Source organism: Hemibagrus wyckioides, linkage group LG08 (assembly GCF_019097595.1).
Source record: "Hemibagrus wyckioides isolate EC202008001 linkage group LG08, SWU_Hwy_1.0, whole genome shotgun sequence".
Taxonomy (NCBI): domain Eukaryota; kingdom Metazoa; phylum Chordata; class Actinopteri; order Siluriformes; family Bagridae; genus Hemibagrus; species Hemibagrus wyckioides.
Window position 1 is genome coordinate 24,278,342 of NC_080717.1, and position 17,491 is coordinate 24,295,832.

The following is a 17,491-nucleotide window of genomic DNA, read 5'->3' on the forward strand; positions in this document are numbered from 1 at the left end:
AGAGAGACTGGGCTGGTTGCCATGGTAACGGTTGCCGTGCTTCTTAGCGATGAGTGATGAATAGAGGTGAATGTGCTGCAGGTGAACTGAGTGTGAGATAAAGTCACTTCTGTTTAGCATACAGATTAGAACCAGTCTCCTGGGTTCTCACCACATTCTGTGTCTCTAAGGTGTGTGTGTGTGGCTCATTATAGCTAAGTCTACACACAAACGCGCGCACACACACACACACACACACACACACACACATATTGTAAGAATGTCATTCCCTAATATTTTAATGGTAGCCATTTCACACACACTAGCTGAGTGTCTAAGAGAATGAAAGCTAATATGATGAAGGCTAACAGACTCATTTCTGACACGTCACACTGAGTCTACAGCTTTTTTTTTCTTCACACAGCATTAACTGGATGATTATGACTCTGTGTGTGTGTGTGTGTGTGTGTGTGTGATTTCACTAGATGTAAACAGTGAAGATGACAGTGATGATGAACAAGAAAACGAGGAGCCTGAATATCATGATTATGTGAGTGACTCAATTTTAATGTCACTTATCTTTCTATGAAGGACTTCCCCTGGCCCCGCCCCCTCAACTCTTTCAGGAACTGTTCCCCTGGCCCCGCCCCATCTCATTCGGGAACTATTCCACTGGCCACGCCCCCTCATCTTTTTCAGGAACTATTCCGCTGACCCCCCCTCCTTTCTGGAAACATTCCCCTGGCCCTGTCCCAATTTTATACAAGAAATAATTGTTTTATGATGACATATAACATGTGTGTGTGTGTGTGTGTGTGTTTTAGGAGGATGATTTGGAAACAGATGTGAATAAGCTGCAAGCTCGGCCGGATCCGGTTTGGCCAAAGAAACAGCTTGATCAGTACTCACACTTCTGTCCTGAACTCCATCACAACTTCCAGGTGACTTTCACTTCCTCCTCCAGCTTCACCTTCATTTTCACCTCCACCTTCACTTCCACTGTCATCTTCACCTTCACTTCCACTTCCACCTCCACCTCGAACTTTTGTTTCCTCCTCCACCTTCACCTTCATTTCCACTTCCACCTTCAAATGTAACTCTACTTCCTTCTCCATCTTCACTTCCACCTTCACTTTCCCTTTCACCTCCACCTTCACCTTCACTTTCTCCTTCACCTTCATTTCCACTTCCAACTTCACCTTCACATCCACTTCCTTCTTCACCTTCACTTCCACCTTCACTTTTACTTCCACCTTCACTTCCACCTTCACTTTTACTTCCACCTTCACCTCCACTTCCTTATTCATCTTCACTTTCACTTCCACCTTCACCTTCACCTCCACTTCCTTATTCATCTTCACTTTCACTTCCACCTTCACCTTGATTTCCATCTCCACCTTCACTTCCACCATCATCTTCACCTTCACTTCCACTTCTTCCTCCACCTTCACCTTCCTTTCCACTTTCACATCCATTTCCACTTTCACCTCCATTTCCACATTCTCTGCCACTTCCTCCTCCACCACCTTCACTTTGACCTCCACATTCACCTCCACTTCCTTCTCCACCTTTACTTCCACCTCCACTTCCTCCTTCACCTCCACCTCCACTTCCACCTTCACTTCCACTTTCACCTACACCTTCACTTTCACCTTCACTTCCACTTTTACTTCCAGATTCATCTTCATATCCACCTCTACCTCCAACTTCACCTCCACTTCCACACAGATAGGCAAGAGGCAGTGAATAACAATGAACACACACACACACACACACACACACACACCTGTAGAATCTGTTTAAAGTGCATAATAATGTTTAAGCACACCGTTGTGTTAATGTGTTTTAAACATTAATAAACATCTCACTCAGTTGGTAAAGGACAATACTAACGTCACCACAGACAGAATGAATAAATAACTGTTATTAACCTTGTCCTGGAGAGACAGAGGTGAGGTCATGTGACTCAGACGCTTTAATCATCTGTGTGTTTTAATGCAGTTATGAAGCTCGTGTTAAGTGTCAGAAAATTTAAATAACAGAAATACTTTTCATATTTTAATAACATCAAAGAGAAATCAGTCAACAGGACGCTCTGTGCTGCTCAGGTAGCTGACTAGCACAAGTTAACCGGGTCAGCTCGAGTCAGTTAACTGGGTCAGCTCAAGTCAGTCAACTGGGTCAGCTCAAGTCAGTTAACTGGGTCAGCTCGAGTCAGTTAACTAAGTCAGCTCGAGCCAGTTAACCATGTCATCTCAAGTCTGTTAACTGAGTCAGTTAAATGGGTCAGATCGAGTCAGTTAACTAAGTCAGCTCTAGTCAGTTAACCGTGTCATCTCAAGTCTGTTAACCGAGTAGGTTAACTGGGTCAGCTTGAGTCAGTTAACTGGGTCAGCTCGAGTCAGTTAACTAAGTCAGCTCGAGCCAGTTAACCGTGTCATCTCAAGTCTGTTAACCGAGTCAGTTAAATGGGTCAGCTCGAGTCAGTTAACTGGGTCAGCTCGAGTCAGTTAACTAAGTCAGCTCTAGTCAGTTAACCGTGTCATCTCAAGTCTGTTAACCGAGTAGGTTAACTGGGTCAGCTCGAGTCAGTTAACTGGGTCAGCTCGAGTCAGTTAACTAAGTCAGCTCGAGCCAGTTAACCGTGTCATCTCAAGTCTGTTAACTGAGTCAGTTAAATGGGTCAGATCGAGTCAGTTAACTAAGTCAGCTCTAGTCAGTTAACCGTGTCATCTCAAGTCTATTAACCGAGTCAGTTAACTGGGTCAGCTCGAGTCAGTTAACTGTTTCAGCTTGAGTCAGTTAACTAAATCAGCTGTAGTCAGTTAACCATGTCATCTCAAGTCTGTTAACCGAGCTCCAGCTGAGATGACTCGGTCAACAGACACGGTTAACTGATTTGGGCTGACTCGGTTAACTGACTCAAGCTGACTCGATTAACTGACTCGAGCTCCAGCTGAACCCTGTTAAAATAAAGCGTGTTGTTTGTGTTGTTGTAGATGTTGTACACAGCTCTACAATGCTATTCCCTCTCCCAAAGCTAATCACATCACACCAGTGTCAGGTTCATGATTAACACACACACACACACACACACAGCTGTTTCCCGTCAAGTCTTTGTGTTTTCTGTTATTTATTGTTGTGAAATGGATCAGACGCAGACGGACCTCCTGAGATCCGCTCCCTGAGAGTCTGATGATATTAACACTGTCGCTGTTTTCTGTTTCAAACATGAACGATTGAAGAGTTTCAGAAAAACGTTACAAGCCTTTAGTGTAATGAACAGAATATAACGAGTATAACTCACTAACGAGTTTACACAGACCAGGCATAACATTATGACCATCTGCCTAATATTGTGTCGGTCCCACTTTTGCTGCCAAAAACAGCCCTGACCTGTCATGTACTGTGTATTCTGACACCTTTCTATCAGAACCAGCATTAACTTCTTCAGCAATTTCAGCAACAGTAGCTCGTCTGGTGGATCGGATCACACGGGCCAGCCTTCACTCCCCATGCATCAGTGAGCCTTGGCTGTCCATGACCCTGTCGCCGGTTCACCACTGTTCCTTCCTTGGACCACCTTTGATAGATACTGACCACTGCAGACCGGGAACACCCCACAAGAGCTGCAGTTCTGGAGATGCTCTGATCCAGTCATCTAGCCATCACAATTCGGCCCTCTAAATCTGTCTAATATTTAAAGAAAGCTTCCTCTGTCCGAACATGTGAACATAAACACTAATCACAGAATTTCAATCAGTTAAATTTACTGCTGAATTCTGGACTCTGATTGGTCAGAAGGATTTTTACAGCTTGTATAATTACAGCTTTATATTAATGCACTCATTTGATATTCATAGGCCATCGTTCCTATAGTAACGGCTCATTCACAGGGACCTGTAAAGTGGAATCTACGCTGATAATAAACAGATTAAATATGGTGTTATCGATGTAGTGGAGAGTCTGTGGGGAGAAATATGTGTGTGTGTGTCTGTGTGTGTGTGTGTATGATGTGGTGAAGGAGTCTGCCAGAGAGAACAGGAAGTGACTTTAAATGTAACTATAAACAGATAAAAAATATGACGTGTAAGAGGTGTGCACAGTGTAACAGTACCCCCCCCCACCACCACCACACACAGTGTTTAATACTGGCAGTGTTACATGTTTATTACATTGTTATTACTGTTTAATAGAGCAGCATAAACTCTGTTTGCTCAGACTTTGCTGTTGGTTCCAATATTATGACAGATGTGTAATGTTTTCCTCCTGTGCTCTCCCAGTGTGTGTGTGTGTGTGTGTATGTTAGTATAAAACAGTCAGCTCCTTTTTCCATCCCCACTGACCGGATAAATTCAGCATTACCCTCTCTCACCCCTCTTTAACGCTTGAACAAACACGTCTTCTACAGTTTGGTCAGTCTGATGACCGCAGACGCCGGAGATGAAACACCACCATGGCAGGAGATCTAACCCAAATTTTTTTAAATTTCTTTTTTGCCGTTGAAGAAAAGTCTGGAATCATGAGGAGTCATGACCTTGTTATGAGCTCGCTATAGCAGGTCTGTTACACTGCCCAAGACTCTGTCATGTCATCGGTCATCTCCGGTTTGATGGACAGCTCTTCAAATCCCTCCTTCAGTTTAGGAGATGGAACAAAGGGATTCTGATTGTTCATGTTTCCACTCAGGATGATCTGTTTGATTCATTCCCTTTCTTCTCTTGTCCTGGTTTAGCGAGTGTACGTGAGTTCAAATGTTAAATCCGGGCAACGCTTACGCTCTTATTAAAAGCTCAGATTTATACTTTCTGGATGTTCCTTGAAATCAAATGGGATAATTAGGATAAAAAGGAGTCCTAGATATAAGCACATAATCCATAGAAATAGATCAAACATAAAAAAGCAAAACAAAAATAAAAAGCAGAAATAAAAAAAATAAGATTTTCTCACATCCATAAATGCATCATATATTTATTACAAATAGGAAAAAAAAAGTTAGAGATTTATTTATTTTCAAAAATTACATGTATTTTATTAATAAATAAAAAATAAGGGTGCAGGCTAGCAGGACACCCAGTAGGCCAGATTGTTGCTATGGTTACGCCTCGGAGGTTCAAATCATTTCCGTTTGCTTTAAATGAACTTTTCACTATAGCATTAAATATTATTCACTTTTTCCTTCACTGTCCTTCACTTCTGTAATGCCAATCATGTATTTATGATCGTTGTCATGGTTACAGTTATCATATCGTAGCGTAAAATTCTGACAAGCTATCCATCAGTTATCAGATTCCTCATGGAAGAAAATAACAAACTCCTGTCAGCCAATCAGAAGAGAGTATTTTTCGTGACTGTAGAATAAACTATTAGAAATTATTTTGTTAAAATTGTAATTATATCCATATTTTTATTGGTATTTTTACTTCTTTCTTTTTTTTTTTAAATGTGAGTGTGTCTGTATAAACTTTCACTTGTGACTCTGTATAGATAAATATTCTTCTTCTTTTGGCTCCGCCTCCTTAATCTGTAAACAAATATGTCTTCCAGGATCTGGACTCAGGTTCAGAGCGAGACATGAGCCCGGATTTCCGGGATGTCCAAAAATCCGAAGCATTCTCTGACAACTGTTCGTCTCCGCCTACACCTGGAGAGAAGCAGGAAGAGGCGGATCTAAAGGCCCGAGATTTCCATAGTCACTTCCTGAACTGCTCGGGAAATCAACAGGAAGCCGGTAACAGCATGCTGGACAAACTACTGGAGAAATACGGCACCTCGATTCCTCATCACGATCCGCAGCTGTACAGCTGTGCTGCTGCTCGCACCAAGTCCATCACCACATTCTCCATTTTGGCTTTTCCGGATTTCTGGGGTCACCTTCCTCCGGCCGTGCCAGAGCACATGGCTACCAGGAGACCTCACATCCAGAGGTAAACATGGGGATTAGTCAGGAGGTGTTGATTCATTCTCTAGAACAGGTTTATATTAATGCCCTTGCTCTGATACCTTATTGTTTCTATAGCAACAGCTCAGGAGAAATTGTGTATGATGTGGTGAAGGAGTCTCCAGTGTCAGTGCTGTGTATCAGTGTGTGTGTGTGTGTGTGTGTGTGATGTGGTGAAGGAGTCTCCAGTGTCAGTGCTGTGTATCAGTGTGTGTGTGTGTGTGTGTGTGTGATGTGGTGAAGGAGTCTCCAGTGTCAGTGCTGTGTATCAGTGTGTGTGTGTGTGTGTGTGTGTATGATGTGGTGAAGGAGTCTCCAGTGTCAGTGCTGTGTATCAGTGTGTGTGTGTGTGTGTGTGTGTATGATGTGGTGAAGGAGTCTCCAGTGTCAGTGCTGTGTATCAGTGCGTGTGTGTGTGTGTGTGTGTGTTTGTGTGTGTGTGTGTGTGTGTGTGTGTATGATGTGGTGAAGGAGTCTCCAGTGTCAGTGCTGTGTATCAGTGTGTGTGTGTGTGTGTGTGTGTGTATGATGTGGTGAAGGAGTCTCCAGTGTCAGTGCTGTGTATCAGTGTGTGTGTGTGTGTATGATGTGGTGAAGGAGTCTCCAGTGTCAGTGCTGTGTATCAGTGCGTGTGTGTGTGTGTGTGTTTGTGTGTGTGTGTGTATGATGTGGTGAAGGAGTCTCCAGTGTCAGTGCTGTGTATAAGTGTGTGTGTGTGTGTGATGTGGTGAAGGAGTCTCCAGTGTCAGTGCTGTGTATCAGTGTGTGTGTGTTTGTGTGTGTGTGTGTGATGTGGTGAAGGAGTCTCCAGTGTCAGTGCTGTGTATCAGTGTGTGTGTGTGTGTGTGTGTGTGTGTGTGTATGATGTGGTGAAGGAGTCTCCAGTGTCAGTGCTGTGTATCAGTGCGTGTGTGTGTGTGTGTTTGTGTGTGTGTGTGTGTGTGATGTGGTGAAGGAGTCTCCAGTGTCAGTGCTGTGTATCAGTGTGTGTGTGTGTGTGTGTGATGTGGTGAAGGAGTCTCCAGTGTCAGTGCTGTGTATCAGTGTGTGTGTGTGTGTGTGTGTGTGATGTGGTGAAGGAGTCTCCAGTGTCAGTGCTGTGTATCAGTGTGTGTGTGTGTGTGTGTGATGTGGTGAAGGAGTCTCCAGTGTCAGTGCTGTGTATCAGTGTGTGTGTGTGTGTGTGTGTGTGTGTGTGTGTGTGTGTGTGTGTGATGTGGTGAAGGAGTCTCCAGTGTCAGTGCTGTGTATCAGTGCGTGTGTGTGTGTTTGTGTGTGTGTGTGTGTGATGTGGTGAAGGAGTCTCCAGTGTCAGTGCTGTGTATCAGTGCGTGTGTGTGTGTGTTTGTGTGTGTGTGTGTGTGTGTGTGTGTTTGTGTGTGTGTGTGTGTGATGTGGTGAAGGAGTCTCCAGTGTCAGTGCTGTGTATCAGTGTGTGTGTGTGTGTGTGTTTGTGTGTGTGTGTGTGTGTGATGTGGTGAAGGAGTTTCCAGTGTCAGTGCTGTGTATCAGTGTGTGTGTGTGTGTGTGATGTGGTGAAGGAGTCTCCAGTGTCAGTGCTGTGTATCAGTGTGTGTGTGTGTGTGTGTTTGTGTGTGTGTGTGTGATGTGGTGAAGGAGTTTCCAGTGTCAGTGCTGTGTATCAGTGTGTGTGTGTGTGTGTGATGTGGTGAAGGAGTCTCCAGTGTCAGTGCTGTGTATCAGTGTGTGTGTGTGTGTGTGTGTGATGTGGTGAAGGAGTCTCCAGTGTCAGTGCTGTGTATCAGTGTGTGTGTGAGTGTGTGTGTGATGTGGTGAAGGAGTCTCCAGTGTCAGTGCTGTGTATCAGTGTGTGTGTGTGTGTGTGTGTGATGTGGTGAAGGAGTCTCCAGTGTCAGCGCTGTGTATCAGTCAGAGTTAAAGCTGGAACTTGAAGTTCTCCACATCTTCAGGACAGAGGAGTTTACACTTGAAGAGAGAATAAAGAGAGACTGCTGAGGGGAACTCTGCATATAGCTGACAGAACAGGAGAGACAACAGGAAGTGACCGTTACATTCCGATATTCCGCAACATTAAATGTAACTATAAATAGATAGTTGTAGACCAGGAAAAGCTGTCCTGTGTGGGCATGCTCTCGTTAATTATGTATTAATTGCTTGTAAATATTTCATTGCTTTAGTAATAAATAACAAACAAAGAATCTATTGAATGAGAAAATATTAAATGTTAAATAAAAACAGTATCCTGAATTCTATATTTTACATGTAGCTAAATAATTCATCATGACCTAAATGTTATTTACTATTTCATTCATGGTTAATATTTTATTTCTCATTAGTTATTATTAATGGAAATAGATAATTACATGAGTAAACACATACCTAATTATTAATACATTATAAAAAAAAATAGTGTAATTTATTGATCTTTAATACCTTATTAATTACTTATATAATTAATTAATTAATTAATTACTAATCACATTAATTATTACTTACTAATTAACAGTTTATGACGTACAAAATGATTAAATGAAGTATATGTTTTTAAATATTAAATCAATTTGAGGTAAATATGAACGTATTGATAATAAGAAATGAATTGATTATTGATTACTACAGATTAGGAATTTACAAACGTATCCCTTAAATCAAAGTGTTTATAAAAAGACTTTGTCCTGGCTTATCCCTGTCCACTTCACCTCATCAGCGCTCAGCTTTTATTAAAGCCGTGTTTGTGGTGTGGTGATTTCAGCATAATAATCTTTTCCTATCTTCCCTGGTTTCTTTACCGCTGACCTCCTGAGCGAACCCTGTGATAAGCTTCTCTCTAATATTTCTCTAATTACTTTAAGCTTCTTTGTCATTTTTTATTTTTTTTTATTTTTTTCCCCCCATCCTCAGAACAGCTTTAATTTTGTTCTCTCCCGTGTGCGACGCCGAGATTGTGGCAAAGTGACATTTATTTCAGTCATTTCACAGTTTATTGTGTTCGCTCCAGGCTGAGATAAGACGCTGTGTGCTATTAGTGTCATTTTATTCAGAAACCGTCATTTTCTAAAACCGGTCAAAAGCAGGACGTGACCGAGGAGCGCTGGATGGAAGTGACATTTCTAATTCCGCGAGGCTCCTGATAAGTGTGTGACTGTGAAACTTATTTATTTATTTATTTATTTTTTTAAAACAGATTTTATATTAAGTCGTCTTCAGAGGACATGCCGATCATGTTTGTATTTATTTAAACAAAGTTTAGTTCTTGTTCTGTGTGTGTGTGTGTGTGTGTGTGTGTGCTTTAAGAATCAATAATAAATCTTCACACTGTGCATTAAATGAGGAATAAAACACACAGTTATAGAAAAATAATCAATGACAAAATCGATATCAATGAGTCAGTGTGGCGAGGCGCGACGTGAGGCAAAGACGTAGATGAGGATCGACATGTTGTGCTTTTTCTTTATCCATTTCTAGTTACATTTAATGCTGCTGAACGTCTGTGTAAACTCCTCTGTCCCGACGATGACCGAAAACCTAGAGTTCCAGCTTCACCTCTGACTGATACACAGCGCTGACACTGGAGACTCCTTCCATACATCACACATACACACACACACACACACACATTTACTGTCCTAAGAGAAACTTGTGAATGAGCTGTTGCTATAGAAACGACAACGCTACGGCCAGTGCTGCTGTCCTGTTATTATAATTTAATCTCAAACCCGCTTCACGCTTTTTCCAGAAAGCAAGTTTTTGAAGACATCCAGCGCTTCATCTGCCCTGATGACATCATCAACACCGTGGTTTTTGATATTGAAGACTCCAGGTAATTATAATATTATTAGCATATTATATCATTATGTTGTCAGTGTATGAATGGGATGGGCGTGTCTTCATGACACCTAATGAATATGCGCATACCTCATTTGAATACATATGATAAGATAATCATATGTAAGATAATAAATGATGTTGTGATCTTAACGTAAATATTGTGAATCGGGATAGTTCATATAATAACAGTCAGTGTTGATTTGGTCGGCTCTGTTCCATACTGAAAGGGGAGGAGTTATAGAGTTAGGGTAGGAAAGACCTCCTGTGGTTCAGTGATGTTCTGTGGTTGTCTTCGGTGGTCTCAGTGCTCTGGTAGGACTCCAGTGTTGTACACAGGGGTTGTGAGGCATTGACAAGGCCACTGAGAAGTTTCCTCAGCATTCTCCTCTCAGACACCTCAACCAGAGACTCCAGCTCCACTCCACTTTCCTAATAAACTTGTCGAGTCTGATGGCATCAGCCGTCTTCACCTTGCTGCCCCAGTACACTACGGTGTGTAAAAGATGATGCTGGCTACCACTGAGTGGTAGAACATCTGCAGCATGGTTCTGCAGACTTTAAAGAACCTGAGTCTCCTGAGGAAGTACAGGCAACTCTACTTCTAGTTGTCCACAATGTCCACCTCAGTGCCCATGATGCTGATTGGGCTTTGAGAAGACCTCTGCTTCCTAAACTCCACCACCAGCTCTTTTTCGTTTTTAGTTGCAGATGATTTCATCCACATCACTCCACAAAGCTGTCCACCACACTCCTGTACTCAGCCTCCTGACCCCTCCTCATACAGCTTACGACAGCAGAGAACTGGCAGGACGGTGAGCAGTGTCTGATGTGTAGTGTGTGAACAGAAAGGGAGACAGGACTGTCCCCTGAGGGACTCCTGTGCTGCTCAGTGTGATGTCTGTTCTTCAGCCTCACATACTGTGGTCCACCTGGGAGGTACATGCTGCTCGTTTCGATCTTTTTGTCACAGGGGGCGTGGCTTTCAGTTTCAGAAGCTCACATGACATTAGCATTGTCCTTTACAACATCATTTATATATTATTCTTCTGTTTACTATAGATAATATAGATATAGAGTCAACGATTACATTGTACACCTCCTCATGGAAACCTAACACAGTCTGAATAGGGCTTTAAACATTTTCTGATCAATAATGAGTCTAGCTGTTTTTCTTTTAAATACCTCATTCCCCTGCATATGATTCTGATGATTTAGTAACTGAATGCCAATAAATGGAGAAGTGGAATGAAAAAATAATGTATCTCCTAAGGGAAATAGATCCTGCTGGAGCTAATCACAATCTGTGTGCCGCTGGAGCCGAGCACGTTTAATTCTCTTCGAGTTTAGCGGCATAGTGGCGTCTCCATTATCCTCGGCTCGGGATTTTAACCCTGAGGGAAAGTGTGGAGCAAACAGGATGAAAAGGCTGCTAATGGATTCCATGGATTTCTGACTATAAAGCAATCTCAGATGATCACCAGTTAGCAGCTGAGCACTGGTGCCAATGGGAAAATGAACATTTATTCAATTATTCATCTGCGTTCAGGGTCAGGGTAGATCCGAAACATATCCTGGGAATATCGGGAATGTGACGAGTGTATAGTCTGAATTGGGTGTTGGTCCTTTCTCAACATTCCCAGCATAGCTTCTGGAATAAAAGTGAGATGTTCCATTCTCTCAGCCATGCAACAAATCTCCTTCTGCAGTATTCCACTAATTTGCTTGCTAATTTGGGATGTTTGCCAACGTTATTTTCAGCTACATCAACACCTCAACACACCAACAACACCTCAACAGCTCAAAACATGTCAACTCATCAACATCTCAACACCTCAACACCTCAGCACCTCAGCACCTCAAAACATGTCAACACATCAACATCTCAACACCTCTCAACACATCAACATCTCAACACCTCTCAACATCTCAACACCTCAGCACCTCAAAACCTCTCAACACATCAACATCTCAACACATCAACATATCAAAATCTCTCAACACATTTAATGATCTCCTCCTCTTTCCTCATTCCTGAACCCTCAGTACTCTCCTCCTCCTAGATTGAAGTGCACTTTCGGCGTTAGCGGCTCAGACGGTAACTGGTTTATCTCCTATCGTTACTAATAGATTTCACTTTGTTGCCCTGAGGAAATATAAATCTTCCACACATGCTGCCTCTCATGGTGTTGCTCAGGGATCGGTTCTCACTCCACTGTCCATTGGTCAGCTCATTCAGCACCATGGTCTATATTTTCACGATTATGCTGATGTGGATTCATGTTTTAGCACCAAAACTACCTTCACCCTGCCACGCCCTGCTAATATCCTCTACTCATGATGGACATTGGATGTGTTCTTGGATTTTATAATTGAAATCCATTGGTCTACATTATCCCTTGACATTAGTGGGTTCCTCAGCAGTTTGTGGCTTGTGTTTATTTTAGACCCCGCATTAATGCATTGCTTAAGGTTCTTTGATCTCTGAAATATTGCATGAATGAGGAAGTCTGCTAGATGCCTTCATACCCTCTCATCTCGACTAACCTCTAAAGCTCTAAAGACTTCTAGCTGTCCCAAAAGTCAGACTGATCACTGTTGGGCCAGATGTTTATTGTCATTGCCCCGAAACTGAAAAATGAAACATTTGACTTCTATCTATTTGGCCATAAAATGATCTTGGGTTTGAGAAAGACACAATATACCGTAAACTCAACATTGCACTAGATGTTGGATTGTGTCTGTGGGGATTAGTGATCATTCATCTACAAGAGCATTAGTGAGATCAGACTCTGATGTCGGGATGTTGAGGAGACTCCAGTTCCAGTTCATCCCGAGTGGGGTTGAGTCAGGGCTCTGTGCAGGACACTCGAGATCTTCACTCCAACCTTCACCTCCACACCATGTCTTCATGGAGCTGCTTTGTGCGCAGGGACATTGTCATGATGGAGCAGGGTTTGGACTCTTAGTTGCACTGAAGAGAAACTGTAACGTTCCACACACAGAGGCGTTCTGTACAACTGTGTGCTTTGGAGAAGAAACATGTGGGTGTGATGGTCAGGGGGCACATACTTTTGCATGGTTAGAAAGGTTACTAGATTCTAATGATTGAGAAGATGGGAAACAAGGTCATTTTCACTGCACTCTCTCTCTCTCTCTCTCTCTCTCTCTCTCTCTCTCTCAGTCCTCACTGTTCCAGCAGGTCACCCACAGACTCCCTACGTTTCTTCTCCAAGTTTGAGAACGGGAATTTAAGGAAAGCTCTTCACATCCGCAGGTGACGTTCTGAACAAAGTCTTAGAAAGTCCATAAGGGCTTTACTGAGATCTAATGAAATATACCCCCCATTACCCCCCCACTGTCTCCCCATCCCCTTCTCTCTGCCCCCCCACTCTCTCTCTCTCTCTCCCCCTTCCCCGCTCCCCCACTCACTCTCATGCTCTCTCTCCCCCCCCACACACACCCTTCTTCCTCTCTCTCTCTCTTTCTCTCTCTCTCTCACTCTCCCCCCTTCCCCTCTCCCCCTCACTCTCATGCTCTCTCCCCCCCCCCACACACACCCTTCTTCCTCTCTCTCTCTCTTTCTCTCTCTCTCTCACTCTCCCCCCTTCCCCTCTCCCCCTCTCTCTCACTCACTCTCTCTCACTCCCCACACACACCCCCTTCTCCCTCTCTCTCTCTCTCTCTCTCTCTCCCTCCTTCTCCCTCTCTCTCTCTCTCTCTCTCCCTCCTTCTCCCTCTCTCTCTCTCTCTCTCTCCCTCCTTCTCCCTCTCTCTCTCTCTCTCTCTCTCTCTCTCAGACACGAGTACGATTTGATCCTCAATGCCGACGTGAACTCATCGTCTCATCAGCAGTGGTTTTATTTTGAGGTCAGTGGAATGACGGCGAACGTTCCATACCGCTTCAATATCATCAACTGTGAGAAAAGCAACAGCCAGTTCAACTACGGTAAACACACAGCAACAGTGCAGATGGTGCTCATAAGTACTGGCACCCCTCCATTCAGTTATTACTGTATTCATTGATCAACCATTCATATGTGTGTGTGTGTGTGTGTGTGTGTGTGTGTGTTAGGCATGCAGCCCGTGGTCTATTCAGTAAAAGAGGCACTAGAGGGAAGACCTCAGTGGGTTCGAACTGGAAGTGATATCTGCTACTACAGGTGAGGCGCGCACACACACACACACACACACACACGCATGCAGTGTAACATAGACAAGATGTTTAATAATAAGTGATCCACCATTTTGAGGAGATCTCAGCTCTGTGTGTTTCTGTGAAATTGTGTTTACAAAATAAATGTTTTAAACCTGTTAACCACTTCCTCCTCCTTCTCTTCCTCTTCCTATTTCCCGTCAGGAATAATTTCTGTCCATCTGAAGGTCACAGAGGTCACTGCTTTTACACTTTGACCTTCACCATCAGCTTTAGGCACGAGGACGATGTGTGTTACGTGGCCTATCATTATCCATACACTTTCTCCGCACTGCAGGTGTGTGTGTATGTGTGTGTGTGTGTGTGTGTGTGTGTGAGATTATTATTGATTGATATTGATTAATTTCGTTGTTGTTGTCAGTCTCACCTCCAGATGCTGCAGCGCTCTATTGATCCTCGGAAGATTTTCTTCAGACAGCAGACGCTGTGTAAAACACTCGGGGGAAACACCTGTCCTCTGATCACCATCACGGCCACGCCCACTTCACACACTTACAAACACCTGCACCAGCTCCGTGAGTGTGTGTGTGTGTGTGTGTGTAGTCTCCTGTGTTGCTGATTCAGCATCCTCTCTGTAATTTTCATTAATTATTAAAGGCGGTGTTTTTTTCACGCCTGTAAATGCTGGCATATGTTCACAGCCTTTTGGGAGATGCAGTGTATGAATACGCTCGTTGACCTTTGACCCCGTTCTTGTGAAACACGTTTTAATCCTGCTGTCTTTAGTCCCCAGACACGCTATTTGTTAAAGCGCTGTTTAAGTCTGTGACACCCCGCTAATTAAGTTAAAATTCGTTCGTAATACCACATGCTAGGGCTCTTTCTTTCTTTCTCAAATTTTGTTACTGTGTCACCATTGTTCCACGTGTGTGTGTGTGTGTGTGTAGGGAACAGGCCGTGTGTGTTCCTGACAGCGAGGGTGCATCCCGGTGAGTGTAACTCCAGTTGGGTGATGAAGGGAACGCTGGAGTTCCTGTGCAGCGACGACGCCGTGGCCGAGAGTCTGAGAGAGACGTTTATCTTCAAAATCGTCCCCATGCTGAACCCTGATGGTGTGATACATGGCAAGTAGGTACACACACATACGCACACACACACACACATGCTTTCCATCAGTGAGATCGCATCACTACTCTCTTAGATCCATTGGATTGGCTGAAATATTTGAGGAAAGTTTCTGATGTTCAGAGTCGAGCTCCACTGCTGCTGAAGCGGACCGAATCTGAGCTTCACTTTCGGTCAGACAATTAAAATCTCCTGCGTGGAGAAAAAGCTGGCCTTTAAACCTGGGAAAGAAAATGCGGTAGATAATTGTATATTTTTTTTTGCTGTTTTATTCAATACAATGTAAAAAAATATAAGATAAAAGTCTGTGAGAGAGGAGAAGGTGAGTGTTGAAATAAATCTAACAGGAGTTTTACCGCATGGACAGAGCTATACCTGTAATGATCATCATCTTAAGAGCATCTCCTTGAATGTGTCTCGAGTTCGATAACACACAAGAAAGATGCTCATGTTCAAGATCTGAGAAACGCCCCTATTTGAGACAAACCCCGCCCACATGTGCGTAACTCTCATCTAATCTGAAGTCTGTAGATTGGTCTGATTTTAGTCTGACCAACCGCGTGCGTTTTTTCTGTAGTAAAATCACAAATCTGAATTTTTAGGATGATCGTACGGCTTTAAAGCGATTTCCACTTCAATCCGTGAACATTAGTAGAAGATCGAAGTGATTCTTCTTATTAATAAAAATGTTCTTTAGTTAAATTCCTTAGACTGAACACTCAGCTCACTCTGCCTCTGTGCCGTAACGTGTCTGATCATATTGTGTGTGTGTGTGTGTGTGTAGTTGAATGTGTTGAATCATAGCTTTCAGAAAGATCTCTGTGTTAATTCTGTCTTTCATAGACATTGGGAAAAAATTCCAATATGTTCCATTTTTGTATCTTTTGGAGATTGGACTGCGGGATCTGATGTGGTGATGTGAGTGGATGTGACCCGTGAATAATATTGTGTGTGTGTGTGTGTGTGTGTGTGAGAGAGAGAGAGAGAGAGAGAGAGAGGGAGAGAGAGAGAATCGTGATGAGAGAGACAGGCAGAGAGAGTTTCATGATGAGAGAGAGAGACAGAGAGAGAAAGACACTCATGATGAGAGTGACAGGCAGAGAGAGTTTCATAATGAGAGAGAGAGAGAGAGAGAGAGAGAGAGAGAGAATCGTGATAAGAGACAGGCAGAGAGAGTTTCATAATGAGAAAGAGAGAGAGCGAGAGAGAGAGAGACAGGCAGACAGAGTTTCTTATAATAATTTTTTATCATAATAATAAGATATTAACCCAAATTTAATCTTTAATAATTCACTTATTCAGAGTGATGGCAGCAGGGGGTGCTGCAGATACACCTGAAAAATACTTAGCTCATATAAAACATATAGCTCAAATAATAATAATAATAATAATAATAATAATAATAATAATAATAATAATAATAATACTCCTGATCGAGTTCCAGTTTTCAGATTGTTTCCATGCCTGAAGAGCAGTGATGCATCTGGAGCAAAGCTTCCTTGTTCTTTTCCTCACTAGTCACGCCCACTCTCTTCCTTCTTTCCTTCCTTCCCTCCCTCCCTCCTTCTGCCTGTGTAAGCAGAGCATGGAGGTGAGTAGACGAGTGAAGTAGGCGTGTGCTTTGTGCCAAGCACTACCCCGCTCTAGTCTTTAAGCGCTGAAAGGGAATCTGCAGAGGTTGAGCTGTATTAAAATGTTGTGATGCATGGGGGCCGTGTGCCCCGTGACACTGACATATTGAGGTGGCCCCATGGGCTGCTGGGATACGCGTCAGTGATGGATGGATCTCAGCTTGTGCACTTCATCATTCTACAGGAATAACAGTGACCACAGCCAGCTTAGCCCAGCCAAACACACTCCTCTGTCATTCCCTCTTTATTTTTCTCTCCATCTCTCGCATTCTGTCTCCTTCAGCGCCAAGACTCAGGGTGACAAACTTACCCAAATCTGCACACATCTACCCTAACCTACACACATCTACCCAAATCTGCACACATCTACCCTAACCTACACACATCTACCCAAATCTGCACACATCTACCCTAACCTACACACATCTACCCAAATCTGCACACATCTACCCTAACCTACACACATCTACCCTAACCTACACACATCTACCCTAACCTACACACATCTACCCAAATCTGCACACATCTACCCAAATCTGCACACATCTACCCTAACCTACACACATCTACCCAAATCTGCACACATCTACCCAAATCTGCACACATCTACCCTAACCTACACACATCTACCCAAATCTGCACACATCTACCCTAACCTACACACATCTACCCAAATCTGCACACATCTACCCTAACCTACACACATCTACCCAAATCTGCACACATCTACCCAAATCTGCACACATCTACCCTAACCTACACACATCTACCCAAATCTGCACACATCTACCCTAACCTACACACATCTACCCAAATCTGCACACATCTACCCTAATCTACACACATCTACCC

General features: G+C 43.2%; 1 protein-coding gene across 4 annotated transcripts in view; it reads left to right on the forward strand.

Moving 5' to 3' along the window:
• Window positions 1-17,491, forward strand: part of LOC131357335 (cytosolic carboxypeptidase 4) — a 124,975-nt gene that overhangs the window by 47,827 nt on the left and 59,657 nt on the right. For all 4 annotated transcript variants that reach the window (XM_058396256.1, XM_058396257.1, XM_058396258.1 and 1 more), the window contains 10 exons: window positions 465-529; window positions 804-920; window positions 5,527-5,906; window positions 9,639-9,722; window positions 12,912-13,004; window positions 13,528-13,676; window positions 13,803-13,890; window positions 14,088-14,220; window positions 14,305-14,458; window positions 14,831-15,011. In XM_058396256.1, the coding sequence (XP_058252239.1) occupies window positions 465-529; window positions 804-920; window positions 5,527-5,906; window positions 9,639-9,722; window positions 12,912-13,004; window positions 13,528-13,676; window positions 13,803-13,890; window positions 14,088-14,220; window positions 14,305-14,458; window positions 14,831-15,011 (1,444 nt within the window). The remainder of the gene's footprint in view (window positions 1-464; window positions 530-803; window positions 921-5,526; window positions 5,907-9,638; window positions 9,723-12,911; window positions 13,005-13,527; window positions 13,677-13,802; window positions 13,891-14,087; window positions 14,221-14,304; window positions 14,459-14,830; window positions 15,012-17,491) is intronic.